Consider the following 25194-nt stretch of genomic DNA (forward strand, 5'->3'; position numbering starts at 1 on the left):
TTTGGGGGAGGGGGGTCTGCACTAGGTCTTCATTATGACACGCAGGCATATAAAAATAACTCTTAAGTAACATTCTGGTTGCATCCATGTTGCTGCAAATGGCATTTTGTTCTTTTTATGGCTGAGTAGTATTCCATTGTATATATGTGCCACATTTTCTTTGTCCATTCATCTGTCCATGGACATTTAGATTATTTCCATAACCTGGCTATTGTGACTAGTGCTGCTATGAACATAGGAGTGAATTTTTTTTAATTTTTGTTTCTTTGTTTGTTTGTTTTCTACACCACACAACATCTTTAGTGGGATCTTTAGTTCCCCAACCAAAGATCAAACCCATGTCCCCTGCGTTGGAAGTGCAGAGGCTTAACCACTGGACTGCCAGAGAAGTCACATATCTCAAAAACTTCATTTTTAACAGCCACATCAATTATATATTTTATCATGAGGATAAACTGTGATTTAATTACTTCCCATTGTTGGACATTTCTGTTTTAGCCAATAATTACTGTGTCTTTTTAAGATCTATAAGTTAAACATTTTTAAAATGATGACCATATATTTTCTTTCATCTGAGTCTGAAAGGTCTGTGACTAATGCATATGCTATAAAGGGACATGTGTGTTTCTGTAAGAGACTGCTTGGGGGATAGTGGATACCACAATTAACTCTCCCCTTTCTTTATTCTGTAACCCAATACACAGAGTGGTCACTAAGTTCCATGAATATTACTTAGAAGTTATTTTTATATACACCCCTCCATTCTCTTATCAAATTTTATTTTCTTTCAATGTCTTGTCAGCAGTTTATAATGGCCATCATTAAGTTTTTAAACTGTTGTTATATAGAATTAATAAACAATTAATGTAAGACACACAGTCATGCATAGGGAATCTGTAGTTATTTGGTAGGTACTTAAATGTTCAAAACAATGAACAAAAATTGGGGAGGTAAGGTTATAGATAACTCTTACTGTTTTTCAGCCTTTTCTCCTTGTTATGGGGGCTTCCCCGGTGGCTCAGACAGTAAAGAATCTGCCTGCAATGCAGGAGACCAGGGTTCGATCCCTGGGTTGGGAACGTCCCTTGGAGAAGGAAATGGCAACCCACTCCAGTATTCTTGCCTGGAGAATCCCACGGACAGAAGAGCCTAGTGGCCTACAGTCCAAGGGGTTGCAAAGAGTCAGACACGACTGAGTGACTAACACTTTTCACTTACAGTGGAATATGGCATTATATGGAGTAGAACTGATTCAAGTATTTTAGTCTTAATTAACTCACACATTTTAATGCCTAATTAAAAAAAAATCTGGTCTGCCAAAAAGTAGTCGAAAGATACAGGAATTATGTATATTTGTACATGCTAGAGAAATCTAAAAATACTAACTCAGAATTTACTTAGTCACTCATAAGTGTTGCTGACACTCATAATTTGGGACAGGGGAGCCTGATGGGCGGCTGTCTATGGGGTCGCACAGAGTCGGACACGACTGCAGCGACTTAGCAACAGCAGCAGCAGCATGCTTAAATGTTGGGCTTCCCAGGTGGCGCTAGTGGTAAAGAACCTACCTGTCAATGCAGGAGACGTAAGAGACAGTGGGTTTGATCCCTGGGTGGGAAAGATCTCCTGGAGGAGAGCATGGCAACCCACTCCAGTATTCTTGCCTGGAGAATCTCATGGACAGAGGAGCCTAATGGACTACAGTCCATAGGGTCTAAAAGAGTCAGACACAACGGACTCGATTTAGCATGCACGCATACTTAATGTATAGTTTAAAATTCTAATGGTTATTATAAATATAGAATGGAGCCTCAGGTGGAGAGTTTAAGTTCTACAAAATTTTGATGTTTTAAATATAGCTTTGGCTTTACATACATTTTACTTAATTATGGGGCTAGAATTGGAGAAGATACCATGTGAAAATTCCTGCTTTAAAATATCTGCTTCTTAACAGTTTTTTTTCTTCCTGCATTTTTCTTTACATGTCTCAGGCTCAGACTATACTAAATGTTTACCAATTATTACTTACATCATATATAGCATGCGTGCGTGTATACTCAGTCGTGTCTGACTCTTTGTGAGCCCATGGACTCTAGCCCGCCAGGCTCCTCTGTCCATGGGATCCTACAAGCAAGAATACTGGAGTGGGTTGCCATTTCCTATTCCACATTTATAGCATATTTAACCTAGATAGCATATTCAAAAGCAGAGACATTACTTTGCCAACAAAGGTTCATCTAGTAAAGGCTATGGTTTTTCCAGTGGTCATGTATGCATGTGAGAGTTGGACTGTGAAGAAGGCTGAGCGCCGAACAATTGATGCTTTTGAACTGTGGTGTTGGAGAAGACTCTTGAGAGTCCCTTGGACTGCAAGGAGATCCAACCAGTCCATTCTGAAGGAGATCAGCCCTGGGATTTCTTTGGAAGGAATGATGCTAAAGCTGAAACTCCAGTACTTTGGCCACCTCATGCGAAGAGTTGACTCATTGGAAAAGACTCTGATGCTGGGAGGGATTGGGGGCAGGAGGAGAAGGGGACGACAGAGGACGAGATGGCTGGATGGCATCACTGACTGGATGGACGTGAGTCTGGGTGAGCTCCCGGAGTTGGTGATGGACAGGGAGGCCTGGCGTGCTGCGATTCATGGGGTTGCAAAGAGTCGGACACGACTGAGTGACTGATCTGATCTGATATATATATATATATCTCTTTATACTTGTCACATCTTAATGTGTGCCGAGTCACTTCAGTCATGTCCGACTCTTTGTGACCCTACAGACTGTAGCCCACCAGGCTTTACTGTCCATAGGATTCTCCAGGCAAGAATACTGGAGTGGATGGCCATGCCCTCCTCTAGGGGATCTTCCCTACCCAGGGATCGAACCCTCATCTCTTGCGTCTCTTGCATTGGCAAGCAGATTCTTGACCACTAGCGCCACCTGGGAAGCCCATCTTGATACTGGTTCTTAATTTTTTTAAATCTTTTCTCAGTTTTATTGCTTTGTTTTTCTCCATCAACGTATGCTGTGCCCTTTTTATTTAAAAATACCCTATAAAATTATTTTTAATATGAATGCTGTCATTTTAGGATCTTGGAGTGAAAATATACTGGAATATTTTCTGAGAAATAACCAGATCACAACAGAAGATGGCGCCCAAATCGTCTGGTACCATGCAGCTAACCACAAGGTGCAAGTGAACGAGGCACTGAGAAGTAAGTCAGTATTCCTTGTACTTAGATGAATTCAATTTTTTTTTTTTAATCTGGTCATATTTTCAGGTACCAGAGTCTTAGGTGATTCAAGTGTAAATTCTTGGCTAACATAAACATTCTTATAAAAGATCTCATTTTATTTACAAAATGAACAAATTTTCCTAATGGAAGAATTTTCTCATTTTCCAGAAATGATTTACCTTTACTATGCCTTATTTAAAGTTCTCATGTATTATTACATTTGCTTATATATAGTAGTGATTTAAGTAAAATGTTTAAGATCAAGATTGTATGTTGTACGTATTTCTGTGTCTTTCACAGCTTACTCAGGAGAGGCTCAAAAATATTTGTTGAATGGATGAATGAAGCCATTGAATGCTAATTTATAATGCCTTGGGCAGTATTTATGCCTGGGCTAGAAACCAAGCCTTTGGGTTTGCTAACTCCATCTGTTATCTTATATAGATGAACACTATAGCAGTTGAGTTAGCCTTTTCCTGTGAAGTACCCCATTTTGGCTACAGCAGTGCAAGAGAATGAAGGTGTATCGTCAGAGGTATGGGGCATAACTTGAAGTGCCCTGTTCCAACAGAAAGATTTCCTTGTAATCTCATATTTTATTGTAAAAATTTATAAATTTACACAATTTACACATCCAACTCAATTGTGTATCTGGATAATGTATCTGAATAGTTTCTTTTATTAAAAAGCTATTATTTTCAGTTGCTTTTCAAAGGGAAGAAATTTGTCTACTAATATTTAATGCCTTATAATTAAAACAGTGTCTAGCACATAATACCTAACACTGGTTTTTTAATAAATAAATTTTAGCAGAAGCAATGCTTAAGGAAAACATTGATTAATGGCTTCCTGAAGCTGAAATGAATAGGGGCTGGGGAGTAAATGCTATTGGGTACAGGTTTCATTTTGGAATGATAAAATTTTCTGGAATTAGATGGTGATGATGGTTGCACAGGGCTTTCCAGGTGGCTCTAGTGGTCTTAGAAAAGGCAGAGGAACCAGAGATCAAATTGCCAATATCCGCTGGATCATCGATAAAGCAAGAGAGTTCCTGAAAAACATCTATTTCTGTTTTATTGACTATGCCAAAGCCTTCAACTGTATGGATCACAATAAACTGTGGAAAATTCTTTAAGAGATGGGAATACCAGACCACCTGACCTGCCTCTTGAGAAACCTGTATGCAGGTCAGGAAGCAACAGTTAGAACTGGACATGGAACAACAGACTGGTTCCAAATAGGAAAAGGAGTACGTCAAGGTTGTATATTGTCACCCTGCTTATTTAACTTATACGCAGAGTACGTCATGAGAAACGCTGGGCTGGAAGAAGCACAAGCTGGAATCAAGATTGCCGGGAGAAATATCAATAACCTCAGATATGCAGATGACACCACCCTTATGGCAGAAAGTGAAGAGGAGCTAAAAAGCCTCTTGATTAAAGTGAAAAAGGAGAGTGAAAAAGTTGGCTTAAAGCTCAACATTCAGAAAACGAAGATCATGGCATCCGGTCCCATCACTTCATGGGAAATAGATGGGGAAACAGTGGAAACAGTGTCAGACTTTATTTTTGGGGGGCTCCAAAATCACTGCAGATGGTGATTTCAGCCATGAAATTAAAAGACGCTTACTCCTTGGAAGGAAAGTTATGACCAACCTAGATAGCATATTCAAAAGCAGAGATATTACTTTGCCAACAAAGGTCTGTCTAGTCAAGGCTATGGCTTTTCCAGTGGTCATGTATAGATGTGAGAGTTGGACTGTGAAGAAAGCTGAGCGCCAAAGAATTGATGCTTTTGAACTGTGGTGTTGGAGAAGACTCTTGAGAGTCCCTTGGACTGCAAGGAGGTCCAACCAGTCCATCCTGAAGGAGATCAGTCCTGGATGTTCATTGCAAAGACTGATGCTAAAGCTGAAACTCCAGTACTTTGGCCACCTCATGCAAAGAGTTGACTCATTGGAAAAGACTCTGATGCTGGGAGGGGTTGGGGGCAGGAGGAGAAGGGGAAGACAGAGGATGAGATGGCTGGATGGCATCACTGACTGGATGGACGTGAGTCTGGGTGAACTCTGGGAGTTGGTGATGGACAGGGAGGCCTGGCGTGCTGCGATTCATGGGGTCACAAAGAATCGGACACGACTGAGCGACTGAACTGAACTAGTGGTAAAGAACGGCACTGCCAGTGCAGGAGATGTTAGAGAAACGGACTCAATCCCTGAATCTGGAAGATCCTTGGAGGAGAGCATGGCAACCCACTCCAGTGTTCTTGCCTGGAGAATCCCATGGACAGAGGAGCCTGGCATACTACAGTCCATAACGTTGCAAAGAGTCGGACATGACCGAAGTGACTGAGCACACACGCACGCATGATCATTACACAACCTTCTGAATATTCTGAAAACCACTAAATGGTATGCTTTAAAAGAGTAATTTTATAGCTTGTGAATTATATATCAATTTTTAAAAATAAAAGAATAGGAAGAAATGTATCTATTATTTGCAGACAATATAGTTTTATATTTAGAAAATCAAAAAGATTCTACAGCTAAATGATTGTTATTCATAGGTTGATATAGACAATCTCAACCTTTTGACAATATAAAAATCAAAGCAGAAAATAAATTGGATTTCTATGTAACAGGTAAAAATTTGGAAGCAATCTGTAAAAATTTTATGGTTTGTAATAGTAAATGTAGAAGTCTCAGACCTAGAAATAATTTAATTAAATATGACTACTTCTAGCCTTGTTTTAAAAATAATCAATGGAAGTCATTTCCAATTGCTGCAGTCTGCTGTTGATCTGGGAATTTTTCATAGGTTACTTAGTTTTCAGATAATATCCTCTTTACTTTCTCCTAGTCAACCAGAACCCCAAGTTTTATAATTTGGGGTGTACTTTTTATCAAGTCCCTTTTTTCAGTCCTGGCTAATCTAGCAATTTCTTTCAAACACAAAGGAAAAAAAACAGGTTCTTGGAGACATGTATTACACTGCTTTATCTCATTTCTTCCAGAATATTTAAATTTAGTACAACTGTTATTAATGAAGCTGTTTCTGTTTTCATTAATATGTGATATTGGATTTTCAACAATGTCTGTGATTTAAAGCAAAGTACAGGAGGAACAATGTAGGAGTGCCATTTGTGGACGTAAGAGTTGCATCGTCAGCACAGCTGATCTCGGAATAAGCAAAATTGTTTACAAAAGTTATTACATATGATGTTATTTTTTGTTATAACATTTCTGCATGTAGATTTTTAAAATGTATATTAAAAGAAATGCTGGTTAAAAATAGAAATTATTAAATCTCTTTGAGAATAAAAAATGTAGTATTTTTAAAAAACCTTTGTAACATTTAGGAAAAGTGTGACTATAGTCATCAACTAAATGTATTAATAAAAATATAGTAAATTGTTGCATTAGGGATGTAAACAGTATAAGCAAGATAGATAATTTTAACTTCATTTCTATAAACATATTGTCTGGCTCTTGTCAAAAGTTGGGGCTCCTGTGGTTGGAGTGTTAATCTTGATGTGCAGACTTCTTCCTGTGACTCTCCCTGAGATGGGAAACATGGTGACCAGGCAGTCTCCCAAAGCAGAGGCATACCCTGACCTTCAAAAGCCTTCTACCCAACAGCAATTGGTGGGAGAATAGCGAGAGAGGCTGGGCATCTCACATACATGTCTCCAGGCCAGGCTTCCCTCTCTTCTGAGCACTAGTCTATACAACTTTTTATTTGCTCTTTTCTTCACGCTTACTCCTTGGAAGGAAAGTTATGACCAACCTAGATAGCATATTCAAAAGCAGAGACATTACTTTGCCAACAAAGGTCCGTCTAGTCAAAGCTATGGTTTTTCCTGTGGTCATGTATGCATGTGAGAGTTGGACTGTGAAGAAGGCTGAGCGCTGAAGAATTGATGCTTTTGAACTGTGGTGTTGGAGAAGACTCTTGAGAGTCCCTTGGACTTCAAGAAGATCCAATCAGTCCATTGTGAAGGAGATCAACCCTGGTGTTTCTTTGGAAGGAATGATGCTAAAGCTGAAACTCCAATACTTTGGCCACCTCATGCGAAGAGTTGACTCATTGGAAAAGACCCTGATGCTGGGAGGGATTGGGGGCAGGAGGAGACGGGGACGACAGAGGGTGAGATGGCTGGATGGCATCACTGACTGGATGGACGTGAGTCTGGGTGAACTCTGGGAGTTGGTGATGGACAGGGAGGCCTGGTGTGCTGCGATTTATGGGGTCACAAAGAGTCAGACACTACTGAGCGACTGAACTGAACTGAACTGTGCATCAACAGAAAATTGGATTAAAGATTTACTGAGTGTGGCCCCACTCATCAGAACAAGACCCAGTTTCCCGCTCAGTCAGTCTCCATCAGGAAACTTCCATAAGTCTCTTATTCTCATCCATCAGAGGGCAGACAGAATGGATACCACAATCACAGAAAACTAATCAAACTGATCACATGGACAACAGCCTTGTCTAAACTCAATAAAACTGTGAGCCATGCCCTGTCGGCCACCCAAGACAGATGGGTCATGGTGGAGAGTTCTGACAAAACGTGGTCCACTGGTGAAGGGAATGGCAAACCACTTCAGTTCTTGCCTTGAGAACCCCATGAACAGTATGAAAAGGCAAAAAGATAGGACAGTGAAAGATGAACTCCCCATGTTGGTATGTGCCCAATATGCTACTGGAGAACAGTGGAGAAATAGTTCCAGAATGAATGAAGAGATGGAGTCAAAGCATTTAAAAACAACACCCAGTTGTGGATGTGACTGGTTATGGAAGCAAAGTCTGATGTAAGGAACAATATTGCATAGGAACGTGGAATGTTAGGTCCATGAATCAAGGCAGAAGTGGTCAGACAGGAGATTGCAAGAGTGAACATCAACATTTTAGGAATCAGTGAACTAAAATGGACCGGAATGTGTGAATTTAACTCAAATGACCATTATATCTACTACTGTGGGCAAGAATTCCTTAGAAAAAATGGAGTAGCCCTCACAGTTGACAAAAGAGTCTGAAATGCAGTGGTTGGATGCAGTTTCAAAAATGACAGGGTGATCTCTGTTTGTTTCCAAGGTAAACCATTCAATATCACAGTAATCCAAGTCTGTGCCCCAACCAGTAATGCTGAAAAAGCTGAAGTTGAACAGTTCTATGAAGACCTACACTACCTTTTAGAACTAAAACCCAAATAAGATGTCCTTTTCATTAAAGGGGACTGGAATGCAAAAGTGTGAATTCAAGAGATAACTGGAGTAACAGGCAAATTTGGCCTTGGAGTACAGAATGAAGCAGGGCAAAGACTAAAAGAGTTTTGCCAAGAGAATGCACTGGTCATAGCAAACACCCTCTTCCAACAACACAAGAGACGACTTTACACATGGACATCACCAGATGGTCAACACCGAAATCAGATTGATGATATTCTTTGCAGCCAAAGATGGAAAAGCTCTATACAGTCAGCAGAAACAAGACCAGGAGCTGACTGTGGCTCAGATCATGAACTCCTTATTGCCAAATTCAGACTTAAATTGAAGAAAGTAGGGAAAACCATGAGACCATTCAGGTATGACCTAAATCAAATCCCTTACGATTATACAGTAGAAGTGACAAATAGATTCAAGGGATTAGATCTGATAGATAGCCTGAAGAACTATGGACGGAGGTTCATGACATCGTACAGGAGGCAGGGATCAAGACCATTCCCAAGAAAAAGAAGTGCAAAAAGGCCAAATGGTTGTCTGAGGAGGCCTTACAAATAGCTGTGAAAAGAAGAGCAGCGAAAGGCAAAGGAGAAAAGGAAAGATATAAGCATCTGAATGCAGAGTTCCAAAGAATAGCAAGGAGAGATAAGAAAGCCTTCCTCAGTGATCAATGCAAAGAAATAGAGGAAAACAATAGAATGGGAAACACTAGGGACTAGAAAATTAGAGATACCAAAGGAACATTTCATGCGAAGATAGGCACAATAAAGGACAGATATGGTATGGACCTAACAGAAGCAGAAGATATATAAGAAGAGGTGGCAAGAATACACAGAAGAACTGTACAAAAAAGAGCTTCATGACTTAGATAATCACGATGGTGTGGTCACTGACCTAGAGCCAGACATCCTGGAATGCAAAGTCAAATGGGCCTTAGGAAGCATCACTAAGAACAAAGCTAGTGGAGGTGATGGAATTCCAGTTGAGCTATTTCAAATCCTAAAGGATGATGCTGTGAAAGTGCTACACTCCATATGCCAGCAAATTTGGAAAACTCGGCAGTGGCCACACGACTGGAAAAGGTCAGTTTTCATTCCAATCCCAAAGAAAGACAATCCTAAAGAATGCTCAAACTACCGTACAATTGCACTCATCTCACATGCTAGTAAAGTAATGCTCAAAATTCTCCAAGCCAAGCTTCAACAGGACGTGAACCGTGAACTTCCAGATGTTCAAGCTGGATTTAGAAAAGGCAGAGGAACTAGAGATCAGATAGCCAACATTTGTTGGATCATCAAAAAATCAAGAGAGTTCCAAAAAAACATCTGCTTTATTGATTATGCCAAAGCCTTTGACTGTGTGGATCACAACAAACTGTGGAAAATTCTGAAAGAGATGGGAATACCAGACCACCTGACCTGCCTCCTGAGAAATCTGTTTGCAGGTCAAGAAGCAACAGTTAGAACTGGACATGGAACAACAGACTGGTTCCAAATCAGGAAAGGAGTATGTCAAGGCTGTATATTGTCACCCTGCTTACTTAACTTATATGCAGAGTACATCACAAGAAATGCCAGGCTGGATGAAGCACAAAATGGAATCAAGATTGCCGGGAGAAATATCAACAACCTCAGATATACAGATGACGCCACCCTCATGACAGAAAGTGAAGAAAAACTAAAGAGCCTCTTGATGAAAGTGAAAGAGAAGGGTGAAGAAGTTGGCTTAAAACTCAACATTCAGAAAACTAAGATCATGGCATCAGGTCCAATCACTTCATGGCAAATAGATGGGGAAACAAGGGAAACAGTGAGAGACTTTATGTTTTAGGGCTCCAAAATCAGAGCAGATGGTGATTGCAGCCATGAAATTAAAAGACGGTTGCTCCTTGAAAGAAAAGTTATGACCAACCTAGACAGCATGTTAAAAAGCAGAGACATTACTTTGCCAACAAAGGTCTGTCTAGTCAAAGCTTTGGTTTTTCCAGTAGTCATGTATGGGTATGAGAGTTGGACTGTAAAGAGAACTGAGCACCATAGAATTGATGCTTTTGAACTGTGGTGTTGGAGAAGACTCTTGAGAGTCCCTTGGACTGCAAGGAGATCAAACCAGTCAATCCTAAAGGAAATATGTCCTGAATATTCATTGGAAGGACTGATGCTGAAGCTGAAGCTCCAGTACTTTGGCCACCTGATGCGGATAACTCACTAGAAAAGATGCTGATACTGGGAAAGATTGAAGGCAGGAGGAGAAGGGAACGACAGAGGATCGATGGTTGGATGGTATCACTGACCTGATGGACATGAGTTTGAATAAGCTCAGGGAGTTGGTGATGGACAGGGAGACCTGGTGTGCGGCAGTCCATGGGGTCGCAAAGAGTCAGACCCAACTGAGTGACTGAACTGAACTGAATGTCCATCACATTCTTAATTGTGTCTGCTAACCTGTATTTCCTATGATCCTTCCTCTCTCAGTAAGTGGCACCATAATCTGCATATATTCTTAAGCCAGAAATCTGGGAGTCATCTATTCTTTGTCTTTTTTTTTGTTGTTGTTGTATCTACTCTATTGGACATTGTAATTCTATTCCAAAATACATTTTGAATTAGTCCACATCTCTCTATCTCTGTTATCTTCACCCTAGTCCAAGCCACCATGATTTGTTGCCCTTACTACATGGCTTCCATTCTTATTCTTAAAAGAAACCATCAGGAACATAATTTATATGGAGCCTGAGACTCTTGCCACTGCCATTTAGTGATTTTTTTTTCTACTCATGGGAAATGAATGGAGTTAATAAATGGAGAAACTGACTATTACTTTTAAGGAATTTGAAAGCCTATGTGTTCCTTTACAACTGCACTGATAGACAAGATAGAATGCCTACATATGTTATACTAAATACCACTTTACTGAGAAATCATGTTTGTGTGACTTATAAAACTAGACAGAAGCTTGACCTATTTCATCTTAGATATAGCTCTGTTTAACTTTTTTTGAGAAACTGCCAAGCTTTTCTGAAGCAGCTGAGTGGGTTCTTATATTCTCACCAGCAAAGTGAATGATGTTTCCAATTTCCCCATGTCCTTGTCAGCATTAGTTATTGTCTGTCTTTTTCATTATAGTCATCCTAGCATTTGTGAGTTGGTATCTCATTGTAGTTTAGATTTGCATTTCCCTGAAGATTAATGATGTTGAGCATCTCTTCATGCACTTATTGGAAAATCACCTGTATGTGCAGCTGAGTAGCTTTTTCAGCCTATTTCCTGCCTGTAGAAATTGGAGAGTTCATAGACTTCTTTTAAAAATCCTTCAAGCTGGGCTTAAGCAGTATATAAACTGAGAACTTCCAGGTGTACCAGCTGGGTTTAGAAAAGGCAGAGGAACCAGAGATCAGATTGCCAACATTCCTTGGATCATAGAGAAAGCAAAGGATTTCCAGAAAAAACATCTACTTCTGCTTCATTGACTACGTTAAAGCCTTTGATGGTGTAGATCACAACAAACTTTGGAAAATTCTTAAAGAGATGGGAATACCAGACCACCTTACCTGCCTCCTGAGAAACCTGTATGCGGGTCAAGAAGCAACAGTTAGAACCTGTCATGGAACAACGGACTGGTTCCACGTTGGGAAAGGAGTATGTCAAGACTGTATATTGTCACCCTGCTTATTTAACTTCTATGCAGAGTACATCATGTGAAATGCCAGCCTGGATAGATCACAAGTTGGAATCAAGATTGCCAGCAGAAATAACAACAACCTCAGATATGCAGCTCATACGACTCTAATTGCAGAAAACAAAGAGGAATGAGAAAACCTCTTGATGAGGGTAAAAGAGGAGAGTGAAAAAGCTGGTTTAAAACTCAACATTTGAAAAACTAAAATCATGGCAACCAGTCCCATCACTTCATGGTAAATAGAAGAGGAAAAAGTGGAAGCAGTGACAGATTTTATTTTCTTGGGCTCCAAAATCACTGCAGATGGTGATCGCAGTGATGAAATTAAAAGATGCTTACTTCTTGAAAGGAAAGCTGTGCCAAGCCTAGACAGTGTATTAAAAAGCAGAGACATCACTTTGCTGACAAAAGTCCATCTAGTCAAAGCTATGGTTTTTCCAGTAGTCATGTATGGATGTGAGAGTTGCACCATAAAGAAGACTGAGTGCTAAAGAATTGATTCTTTCAAATTGTGGTGTTGGAGAAGACTCTTGAGAGTCCCTTGGACTGCAAGGAGATCAAACCAGTCAATCTTAAAGGAAATCAGTCCTGAATATTCATTGGAAGGACTGATGCTGAAGCTGAAGCTCCAATACTTTGGCCACCTGATATGAAGAGCTGACTCATTAGAAAAGACTCTTATGCTGGGAAAGGTTGAAGGCCAAAGAAGGGAGTGGCAGAGGATGAGATGGTTAGATAGCATCACTGACTCAATGAACATGAATTTGAGCGAACTGCAGGAGATAGTGGAGGACAGAGGAGGTTGGCATGCTGCAGTTGATGGGGTTGCAAAGAGTCGGACATGGCTTAGCAACTGAGCAACAGCAACAACAGACCTCTTTTCATTTTAACTCTCTCTCTTTTTTCAGGTCCAAGTCTATAACAGCTCTATTAAAAATGTACTGGGATTTTTATATATCAAGTTATAAACCATCCCTTTAGTCAAAAGCCTTACTGCCAAATCTCTTTGAGGCAGGTCTCTGTCTGCTTTGGTTTGCTAGTTAGGGTGCTATGGGATAACACCTTTAAGATTCTATAAATTCTTTTATCTAGCTGTATTGGTACCCAAGGCTCCATATTTCTCAGGTCTTAATAAAGTGTCCTGTAGTTGTATCCTTGATTTGGCCTTGATCCTGAGGCTATAGTTTACTAGCAGCATCCTGGACTTGACTTTTGGACTGAGGCTTTCTCTTCCTTTGAGAATCTTTCGCCAGATGGAGAGAGTGGTTTTATTTTCTAACTCACACGAGTTCTGATCTGGAAATATTTCCTCTTTATGTTGCTTAAAATCTAAACAGCTAATTATTTAACTCAGCTCTTTCTTCCCATCTTTTATCATAGGAACTAAAAGAAGCCAATTAACGCTTTCAACATTCTGCCTGGAAACCTCCTTAGCTAAATCCACAAACCCATTAGGTATCCTATCTATCTTCCACCAGTTGCTACATGTGCCAGTGTTGCCAGAAGTTTCACCATGATGTAAAAATAATTTTCTCATTGCTCTTCCAACCTCTGTTAACAGTGCCTTTCTAGAATCTACTGGATTCCAAAGCCCGTGTCACACATTTCAGGTTTTTCTTATGCCAGTGCCCCGCTTCCAGATAACTATTTCTGCTTGTTTTCTAATACTGTGTAATAAATTACCTCCCAAACTTAGTGGCTTCAAATAACAGGGATTTATTATCTTTGCTGATTTTGTGGGTCAGATAGTGGTTCTTCTCTTCCATGTGGAATAGGATGAGGACATGTTGCTGCACTTGGCTAGTTGCTCAGCTAGGCCTGGAAATTTTGCAATGGCCTCACTCCCGTGTCAGAGACCTAATGCTGTCTGTCAGGCATGAAGCCTTAGTTTTTTTCTGTGTGACTTCTCTCTCTCTATGTGGTTTCTGAGTCTTCAGAATTCTTACCTGAACTTCTTTATGTGGTAACTGGCTTTCCAGAGGACAGAAGCAGAAGCTGCCAGACCTTTTAAGAGCTAAGCCTAGAACTGACAGTTTTGCTTCAACTTTCTTTTGTTGGTCAAAGCAAGTCACAAAACCAACCCAGACGCAAGGGGAGGAAAAAGAGATGAGAAGATAGCAGGATTGTTGTCAGACATCTTTGAAGGTAGTCCACTAAAGCCTGCTCAGTCACACTCAGTGACTAGTGAAGCTTCTTACCCATTCCGGGGATGTGCGCTTCTACATAGTAGCTAAGCTTTGGGTCAAAGAATTGAATCTATAGCATAGTTTCAAACATAAACAATAAACACCTATAGTTTCTAATTTCAGGAATGAGAAGATAAAAGTACTATTTGTGTTCTCAGAAGCTTCAACAAATACTTATGAACTCACTTATGAAGGTGAGTACACACCTCACTTTGCTGTGTACTGGGAAGAAATTCATTAGGACAACAGTTTGAGTGTGACCTAGGCAAAGATATTTAACTCCTAACCACCTGTTTGCTCATGACTAACAAACAAGGGCAACGTGCAAGGCCTGACATAGTACCTGGCACTTAGTTATTTCTCAGTAAATATTATTTTCTTTCCTCCTTTTTATCTTCCTCCAAAGGATACTGGACATGCCATCTGCTGTAGTCTCTATTAACACTAACACAGATTCTTTTATGTGAACAGGTACTGCTCATATGATAGAGGCCGATGTCATTCTTCCAAGGGATGGATCAGAACATGGCCAGCCAATCATGGCCCATCCTCCAGAAATAAACAGTGATAATACTTTACAGGAATGGCTGGCTGAAGTTATTAAAACCAATAAAGGCATAAAGCTGGATTTTAAGAGGTATTTGTACAAACATGTTCAGTCTCCTGGTTGTTATAGAATAACAATAAGGGAAAAAAATCAGTAACTTCATATATCTGTACCTAAGTAACTTTATACTTTATCTAAATTGAAAATAGAATTGCAAATTTTATTTTTCAGGAATGGACCAAAGATCCACAGAGTTGTCTGCTAATATTGTTTCTTGGGAACGTTTTGAGGCTAAACTTAAGTTAATTTTTATAAAGGAATTTATCATAACTGACCATTGTAATAATAGAATGGTAAATTTTTTTTTCTATGTGAATAACTCCCAATAACTTTTAAAAATTTTAATTGGAGGATAATTCCTTTACAATGTTGTGTTAGTTTCCGCTGTACAATGAAATGAATAAGCTGTATGTGTATGTGTATATATATATATATAAGTTCTCTTGAACTTTCCTGTCCCCCACCGTCCCACTCTTCTAGGTCATCACAGGCCACCGAGCTGAGCTCCCTGTGTTACACAGCAGCTTCCCATTACTATCTGTTTTGCACATAGCAGTGTATATATTTCAGTGTTACTCTCTCAATTTGTCTCACCCTCTCCTTCCCCCACTATGTCCACAAATCCATTAGAAAGAAAGTGAAGTCACTCAGTTGTGTCTGACTCTTCGCAACCCCATGAACTGTAGCCCACCAGGCTCCTCCGTCCATGGGATTTTCCTGCCAAGAGTACTGGAGTGGGTTGCCATTTCCTTCTCCAGAGGAGCGTCCTGACCCAGGGATTGATCCCAGGTCTCCTGCTTTATAGGCAGACGCTTTACTGTCTGAGACACCAGGGAAGTCATAGAGCAATACAAGTCCACAAGTCCATAGAACAATACGTTTAAGATGTTACTTTCATTAAGAAGTAGTCTGAGAGAGAGTTGGCAGTAGTTGGGTTAGTTAATGCATTTCCTACTTGATTTGTGTTATTATATTTGGGAAATTATTTAGAATTCTTTAATTACTGAAGAGTTTCTTAAAAATAATGTTTTAGAAACACTGATAATGAAGAGAGCAAGATTAAGTATCATTTCCTTCTCTGTGACCATCATGGAAAGTTTTACTTTTGTGGTATTTTGGCAGTGTAAAAATTATAGGTAGAGCCAGGGATTTATTGTGACACCGTAAAAGCTCTTCATGAGACCCATGAAGGCAACTGCTATGAGAATCTAGGATGTGAACAGTATTTTAAAATTTATCTTTGAACAGTATTTTAAAATTGAATCATCTCAAGAAATGAATAAGGATTGGAAATCTTATTCATAGGGTTTTAAAAAACCTAATAAGTATTTAATCATTAATACTCGGTGAGCAAAACTTTAGATCTCCTTGCCTTTTCATTTGTTGTGGGGCTAAATATACTAGTAAACCTCTTTATACTGTGAGTGAAAGCTATTGTAAAATCTTAAAGCTTTTAGAATGGTGAATAGTCCAACTCCATTTTATTGACAAAGGAACTTAGTCCTGAAAAGGTTACGTAACAACAGCTAAACTTGAGAGCTGAGCTAGGACCAGATTCCAGGTTTCCTAGAGCCAGTCCAGTGTTCTCTGTGATGCTGGTTTAGTCACTCAGTTGTGTCTGACTCTTTGCAGGGATTGAACCAGTATCTCCTGCATTGCAGGTGGTTTCCTACATTACAAGTGTATTCTTTGCCGACTGAGCCACCAGGGACCATGAAATAAAGTATTTAATCCTTAATGCTTGGCGAACAAAACTTTAGATCTCCTTGTCTTCTCACATGCTCAGTTTCCTTTTTTTTAATGTTTACCATTGCCCGTAGACTTGTTCTGTATGTAGTATATACTTTGACTCCTCACCAGTCAGATCAGCTCATTCATTCCTAAATGCTAACAGTCACCAGTAAAAGGCTGTGCCATTAGAAAAAGATTTTGCATGTTTTCTGATCATACATACTTGAAGGGGAATGAATTTAACTAACAATTATGTAAACACATACTGTGTGTCAGACACAGTTCTAAGAGTAAGAGCGTGCTCAGTCGCTCAGTTCTGTCTGATTCATTGTGACCCTAGGGACTGTCGTCTGCCAGGCTCCTCTGTCCATGGGATTTTTCCAGGTGAGAACACTGGAGTGGTTGCCATTTCCTCCTCCATGGTCTAAGAGCATTCAGTGTTAATTCGTTTAATCTTTATAACAATCCTGAGACGTAGGTTCTTTCTATTCTCATCCTCCAGATATAGGAACAAAGGAATATATAGATTAATTGGGAGAGAATTGTTATTTTAAAATATTTACACATTGAGTCTTCCAGGCTAGGAATATAGTATATTATTCTTTGTAGTAAACATTGTATTTTGCTGTTGGGCAAAAGTTTATCCTCAGTCTTCTTTTTTTTCCTACCCAAATATGGCGTTTCCTCCACATTTACGGAGAAGGCAATGGCACCCCACTCCAGTACTGTTGCCTGGTAAATCCCATGGATGGAGGAGCCTGGTGAGCTGCAGTCCATGGAGTCGCTGAGGGTCGGACACGACTGAGCGACTTCACTTTCACTTTCCACTTTCATGCATTGGAGAAGGAAATGGCAACCCACTCCAGTGTTCTTGCCTGGAGAATCCCATGGACAGAGAAGCCTGGTAGGCTGCAGTCCATGGGGTCACACAGAGTCGGACACGACTGAAGCGACTTGGCAGCAACCACATTTACTCTTCCAGAAGAATTTTGTAATTATTTTGTAAAGTTCCAGAAATTTTTTTCTTAATATAGGTTTTGTTTTTTGTATTGGAAAGGGAAAGTGGCGGTACTATAGTCTTTTGCATTAGTGATAATTAAAACATTTACTTGTAAAAGAATATTAAAATATTAAATAGTTAAATATTAATAGTTATACTATTTCATTAATAGTTAATAATTAAAATATTAAATAGTTAAATATTAAATAAAAATATTTAAAAGTATATTAAAATCTTACTTCATTATGTTCTGTGTCTTAGCTCTTTATGTTTGACTGTGCAGTGCTTTGCACATGGTAGACACCTAATATATGCTGTTGCAATATCAGTTTGGGGGAGAATGTGCTGAGACTATATATTATTAGATGGCGAGCCATCATTAAACAGTCTAATGTCAGTTTACTAAATTGAGAAAGGCTAAGAAGCTTCCTGTTGAATATAAACGGGAAGTTAGTGATTAACCCAACTGCACAGACACCAGATTTCTTAAGAAAGCAGAATCATTTCTAGAAAAGGAGAGGAGGTCAGCTGTAAGACATGTGTGGATTAGTTTAAGGTTTCCTTCTGCTCCACTTCTGAAGAGCAGAACCCCACCGGCACTTAGCTGCTGCTGTGGGACTTTCAGACAAGCAAGCTTTGGAGTAATAGGTATAAGTTGCTTAAGTACCTTGTAATAGGTACAGGTAATAGGTAAGCAAGCTTCGGAGTAATAGTACAAGTTACTTAAGTACCTTGTAATAGGTACAAGGTACTAAAAATGAGGGAATTTTGTAGGTAGTACAGTTGGCCAGATCTCAGAATTGTGGTTTTTAACACAGCATTGATACCATTCAAGGCAGAAAGCATTTGAGACAGAGAAATGACAGCATCTATATTAGAATCTGTTAGGTCCTGCGTTAGAGTTTTTTAACCCACTATAATCTAGGGCCTGCATTTCAGGGGTATAAGAATGAGAAAAAAAGCAGCTTATTACATGGGAGCAGAGTTCAAGAGAGGCTGATTTCCTCTGGTTTTAGTGAACAGTATCCTTGCTCATTAATAAATATGACCCTATAGAAGCAGAAGAGATCAAGAAGAGATGGAAAGAATACATAGAACTGTACAAAAAAAGAGTTTAATGACCCAGCTAATGACGATGGTGTAATCTCTCACTCAGAGCCCAACACTGTGGAGTATAAAATCAAGTGGGCCTTAGAAAGTGCTGCTACCAATAAAGTCAGTGGAGATGATGGAATCCTTGCAGAGCTATTTAAAATCCTAAAAGATGATGCTATGAAAGTGCTGCACTCAGTATGTCAGCAAATTTGGAAAACCCAGCAGTGGCTGGAAAAGGTCAGTCCTCATCCCAATCCAAAGAAGGGTAGTACTAAAGAATGTTCAAACCACCAGACAGTTGCACTCATCTCCCATGCTAGTAAGGTTATGCTCAAAGTCCTCCAAGCTAGGCTTCAGCATTACGTGAACTGAGAGCTTCCGATGTCCAAACTGGGTTTAGAAAAGACAGAGGAACCAGAAATCAAATTGCAAACATTCGCTGGATCACAGAGAAAGCAAGGGGATTCCAGAAAAATATCCATCTCTGTTTCATTGACTATGCTAAAGTCTTTGACTGTGTGTATCATAACAAACTGTGAAAAACTCTTAGAGAGATGGGAATACCAGACCATCTTACTTGTCTCCTGGGGAACCCATATTTGGGTCAAGAAGCAAAAGTTAGAACCCTGTATGGAACAACTGAGTGGTTCGGGATTGAGAAAAGAGTACGAAAAGGCTGTTTATTGTCTCCCTGTTTGTTTAACTTATACACAGAGCACATTATGCAAAATGCCAGGCTGGATGAGTTACAAGCTGGAATCAAGATTGCTGGGAGAAATATCAACAACCTCAGATATGCTGATGATACCACTCTAATGGCAGAGAGCGAAGAGGAATTCTTAAAAGAGTCTCCTGATGAGGGTGAAGGAGGACAGTGAAAAAGCCAACTTAAAACTAAATATTAAAAAAACAAAGATCCTGGCATCCGGTCCTTTCACTTCATGGCAAATGGAAGGGAAAAGGTGGAAGCAGTGACAGATTTTTTCTTCTCGGGCTCTAAAATCACTGCTAATGATAACTACAGCCATGAAATTAGAAGATGATTGCTTCTTGGCAGGAAAGCTATGACAAACCTAAACAGTGTGTTAAAAAGCAAAGACCAAAAAAAAAAAGCAAAGACATCACTTTGCTGACAAAGGTCCATATAGTCAAGGCTATGATCTTTCTGGTAGTCATGTACAGATCTGAGAGCTGAACTATAAAGAAGGCAGAACGCCGAAGAATTGATGCTTTCGAACTGTGGTGCTGGAGAAGACTTTTAAGAATCCCTTGGAAAGCAAGGAGATCAAGCCAGTCAATTTTAAAGGAAATCAATCCTGAATACTCTTTGGAAGAACTGATGCTGAAGCTCCAATACTCTGGTCATCTGATGTGAACAGCTGGCTCATTGGAAAAGACCCTGACGCTGGGAAAGACTGAAAAGGCAGGAAAAGAGGGCAACAGAGGATGAGATGGTTGGATGACATCACTGATGCAATCGACATGAACTTGGGCAAACTCCGGGAGATGGTGAGGGATAGGGAAGCCTGCTGTGCTGCAGTCCATGGGGTTTCAAAGAGTCAGACGTGACTGGCGACTGAACACAACGAACAACAATGATGACATTATCAGTTTCTGCTCATAAAGTAGGAAGCCCAAAAGGAGTGAGGGAAGAGAGGTGGAAGCACAGGCAGAAGGACTTCAGTCCATTAAGAGGAAAAGTTGAAGACTGACAAGGGGTGGTGCATGTTCTCCCTCCCAATATCCACCTCCCAGATTCTTAGTCCCCCCAATCATTGTGTTAGGTAGGTAGAATAGGGAAAAGGAGTCCAAAATGGCGGTGGCTAAAAGACAAGGAAGGGAAAAGCCCGCGAAAACAGAACAAAGGAAGGTCAAAGGAAGGTCCGAGGACCAGAGTGAAGACTTCAGGTAGAACAAACAGCACTCCTGGCTAAGCCCAATTTGCATAGGGCAGGCCCAGGTGGAGGAAAAAAACATATAAAAGGAGGAGCCAAAGCGCTTTCTCTCTCTCTTTCTCTCCCGCGTGTGTGCACTCTTTCTCCCTCTCCCTCTCTCTCCCCTGCGCGCTCCTCCACTCTCTTCTCTTCAAGTCTTTGGGTTGGCATGCTCTCACTCTTTGAGGATGGGTTCTCCTGCTATCTTGTAAATAAAATAGAGCTGTAACACTGATTTGCCTAAGAGCTATAACATGATTTGTCCAAGACCGGAGGGCTGTGACGCACCGAGGGCTTTAATGTCCGTCGCTCCAAATCTTGGTTGTGACCAGACAAAGAACCGAGGAACATACACTCACGTGACAATTGTGTTCCTTAAAAGCTAATTTTCTGAGAAATATGCATAGGCCTCAAAGATTCAGAAGGTATTCAAGATTGCAGGTAGTGTAGTTTTCCAATAAAGTTTGTGTTTGTATTTTTTAAAAGTAAAAACTATATTGGCTGCTCAAAGCCTTATTATTTCAAAATATATTCGTCCAAGAAGACGTCAGGAAGTAAAAGGAGTGAAGTTGCTTTTTAGTTTAAAAGTAACTAAAATATAGTTGTCTCAAGTTTTCAGAAAAGATGTTTACAGTAGAGGAGAAAAATGAAGTTTATAAAAGCTTTAAGGAAATGTTTTAATTTTACATTTTGCAGTCGTTTTTAGAAATGTGTTTGTGCATCCAGACTCTCACAAGAATACATAAAGGGAAAGAGGCTCTTTTTCCCAAGGTCAGTAGCCAGTGCTAAAGACATGGTGTCTGAGTGCACTTTGTGTATTTTCATAAACTGGAATTTGCAGGTTGTGAGTATGTTTAATTTTAAATCCTGTTTATACATTCTTTGATGAGTGAATGTTTGTGTCTTTTCTTAAATTGTTTTTATACAGAGTGATCATAATACAGGGTTTTGAAACCTCTATCTACAGGTAATGGCATTATTCATACATTTATAGAACCTTTTAAGTACTTTCTTGAATAATAAGTATAAATCAGTATTTTAAGATATGACACATGTTAACTTTCCCCTCTGGTGATATCTAAATCTTTGATTTTATTTAATTCAAGCATTATGATATTATACTCTTATTATGAATAAAGCCACTAGTCTAAAAGAACTTTACTTTTACTTTAGGAATGTATCTCATTGACAACAAATTGTTTTTAGTTTGGCAGCTGTAGAACCATCCATGATGCTCTTGGAAAATGTCAAGAGGCATCTGAAGCGTCCAGTGTGGATTAATGCTGATGTTCTTCCTGGTCCAAATGGAAACAGCAGAGTAGTGGATGCAAAACCTTTTATAGACACTGTGACATCCTTCTCTCCAGATGTGACGTTTTCCTTGGGTTGGACAACAGGATGGCATCCTGAGAAAGTCAATGAAGGTGATAATTTAAAATATGTGTTCCTTTTATACATTCAGATATAAAAATAATACCTTTAATACAAAACCAAAACCACGTTCTATAAACCCAAGAGCCTAATAGAGAGAAAGATCTGGCCCTAAAGATGTGTGTATGACTCTTCCTTCTGCTATTTCAGATAGATCTCGTTCACTGGCGACATTTTGGTCACCAGGCTCCCACAGAAAATATTTATTTGCAAGGTCTAGAATAACCAAAGCTGCCTCTTTACATTCTGCAAATTCTGAGTTGGTCTCTTTGTACTTGTAGAGCATTCTATACTCTTTTTTTCCTTTTCCTTTGAAGCAAACTCTCTCTGTTGGATGAAAGATAAAGAAGTGGTAATAAAATCTTTTTAAGTGATGTGGGCTGCCATCTATGGGGTCGCACAGAGTTGGACACGACTGAAGTGACTTAGCAGCAGTAGCAACAGCAAGGCCAGAAGTAGGGGGTGTGTGGCTGAAGAGCACGGATTCTGTTCCCTTGATCTTAGAAGGTCCTCGAAATGTAGACTGCTAGGAAAGAAGCTTGGTGCCCTCATGCCCTCAGGCTAGACAGAGCGTGTGGGAGGCCACGAGACTTTCCTCTCTGGGAAATTTCTTCTTTCTCTTCATGTACTCTTTTCGATGGACCTGATATTCGGCTTATTTTTCCTGGATGAAATTTATTACACTATTTGGATTCATCTTTTTCTTCATACATCCCTATTGAGTGATTGTCCAATAAGATCACTAATTAGGGATCTAAGTCAGGGATCCAGTAAAATCAGATGCTCTGGGACACCTGAACACATGGTAAAAATAATTAACCAAGAAAATATTTAGAGTTTATGGAAATGTTAGCCTTTATTTTATGTTTATAGCATTTTAAAATTTACTTATTTGCTATTACTGTCTTTAGATGTAAAGTTTTAAAATCTAACATGAGATTAGAGTAACTGCTATCTGGTTGCGTAGTGACATTTAGGTTATAACCCCTGGACCAGCAATTGATATAATCGAGAGAAAAACGGTATACTTTAAATTTGTTCTATTTTAATTTTCTAATCATTGTATTAGTGTCAGTAAAGGATATAGCCTATAATTCAAAGTGTTTGAAGAAGGTAAACTAGAAATGATTTAATAGCTTCCATCCTGCTTCTGATCTCTTTTTAGTCACAGTTTAGTCTAACTCTGACTTTAATCTCAGGCTTGAACTGAATTAAACCATGTCTGGGTCTTTAAGTCATGTTGGTGTTGAATGTTTCCAGGCTACTTTTCCCCTGCTGGCAGACAGTCATTACCACCGTGTGCTTTATCTTCCCTTACTTCTTATGCTACAAATTTTAGGAAAGAGAGTTTATGTTTGTAGTAATGTAAGTAATAGCGTATGTTAGCAGCCCCTTTTTCTAATTAAAAAGGTACAATTTTCCAGATTTTAAAGGAAAGCAGACCTTTCCCTTCTTTCATGAGGAATTTAGCTACTATAGGCTTTTAGTAAATTGTTCCTTTACAGACCAATACTTTTTCAACCTACTTTTGATAGAGTTTAGGGGTTATTTTTAAAATATACATTTTTTTTCTGAAGCTGTTTATAAATAGGCAGATATATTTTCCACAATGTCTAAACTTGATTTAAAACACAAAACACACATATAAAAGCCAATTCAAATACTATTTCTATTTTAGAAAAAAATGTGTAAGTAATTTGGACTAGTCCCCACATTTAAAAAAAAATTGAAGTTAATTATTACTTAAATAGCTCGTAAGTACCTAGCAACCATCTTTTTCCTGGAAAAGAAAGCTTAACACAAGTGGAAAATCTAAGTTTATAGAGTATATTAATGATGCAGAGCCTTAGAATTTTAAATTATATATATATATATACATATATATACTGCCAACATTTCCTTTTTTGTACTTGATAGATTAATCAATTCTTTTCTAAGGTTTCAATTTTTTTGCTTGATTTGCTCTCGTTCACTTGTGACATGACTTTAGATGTAATTTTTTTATCTGCATCCCACTCAAAATATTTTCCTGCATTAAGTGTTATACTACTTTCTCTGAATCCGAATGGAAATTTTAGTGAACTACCTATGAATTTACATATTCATATATAATTTAATTTTTATCCTTCCCTGGTGGCTCAGATGGTAAAGTGTCTGCCTGCAATGCAGGAGACCTGGGTTTGATCCCTGGGTCGGGAAGATCCCCTGGAGAAGGAAATGGCAACCCACTCCAGTATTCTTGCATGGAAAATCCCATGGTCGGAAGAGCCTTATAGGTTACAGTCCATGGACTTTCTCTGAATCCAAATGGAAATTTTAGTGAATTACCTATGAAGTTACATATTCATATATAATTTAATTTTTACTTAATTGACTTTTTAGGATTCTGGTGAGAAAAGTTACATTTCTTTCTTTTCACTTCAGGTTACAGTTGGACAATGGTGAAAGAGATGGAATATATATGTAACGAACTAAATCAGCCTGTAACATTTCCTGTCAGAGCAGCATTAGTCAGGCAGTCTTGTTCTCAGTTACTCTGGCTGTTGAAGCAATCAAACAGGTATGTGTAAATCTGACAGTGTAGTGTGTACATGTGAGTGTGTGTGAAAGATGAGAGTGTGTGTGAAAGATGGAAACTGGTCATACAGACAGTGTGTGAGAGAAAGAGACAGAAGGTGGACGCTGATCCGACCTCCTCACTGGAATGAAGCTCCTTGATGAATCTTAATATCAGGTCTTCCACCTCTGTTCCGCACGAAACCTTTTGCATGTAATAGGTACCCAGTAAGTGTTTGTCATTTTTTTCAATATGCTATACATTCACAGAAAGTTATAAGTGGATACAATAATTTCCCTTTGAATTCTGTCATAATTCTAAGTCTTTTCCATATAAAAATTTTGTTATTTTAAAAATTAATTTTTTTTGGCTGTGCAGCTTGTGAGATCTTAGCTCCCTAACCAGAGATTGAATCTGTACCCTTGGCAGTGAAAGTACCAAGTCCTGGACTGCCAAGGAATTCCCCAAATTTTGTTTTTTTATCATGTCAAAAAAATATGTTGGACCATGTATTAAATA

The 25194-nt window shown here is 39.1% G+C and overlaps 1 protein-coding gene across 1 annotated transcript in view; it reads left to right on the forward strand.

Moving 5' to 3' along the window:
* The window catches only part of FAM151B (family with sequence similarity 151 member B), a 33278-nt gene that overhangs the window by 2739 nt on the left and 5345 nt on the right, over window positions 1-25194 (forward strand). Inside the window, exons 2-5 of the mRNA XM_086412792.1 lie at window positions 3089-3214; window positions 14792-14957; window positions 21894-22111; window positions 24543-24678. Of these exons, the coding sequence (XP_086268918.1) occupies window positions 3089-3214; window positions 14792-14957; window positions 21894-22111; window positions 24543-24678 (646 nt within the window). The remainder of the gene's footprint in view (window positions 1-3088; window positions 3215-14791; window positions 14958-21893; window positions 22112-24542; window positions 24679-25194) is intronic.

The sequence above is a fragment of the Bos grunniens genome, chromosome 7, assembly GCF_055505025.1.
Source record: "Bos grunniens cultivar Pamir isolate PY7600 chromosome 7, Bosgru_T2T1.0, whole genome shotgun sequence".
Classification (NCBI taxonomy): domain Eukaryota; kingdom Metazoa; phylum Chordata; class Mammalia; order Artiodactyla; family Bovidae; genus Bos; species Bos grunniens.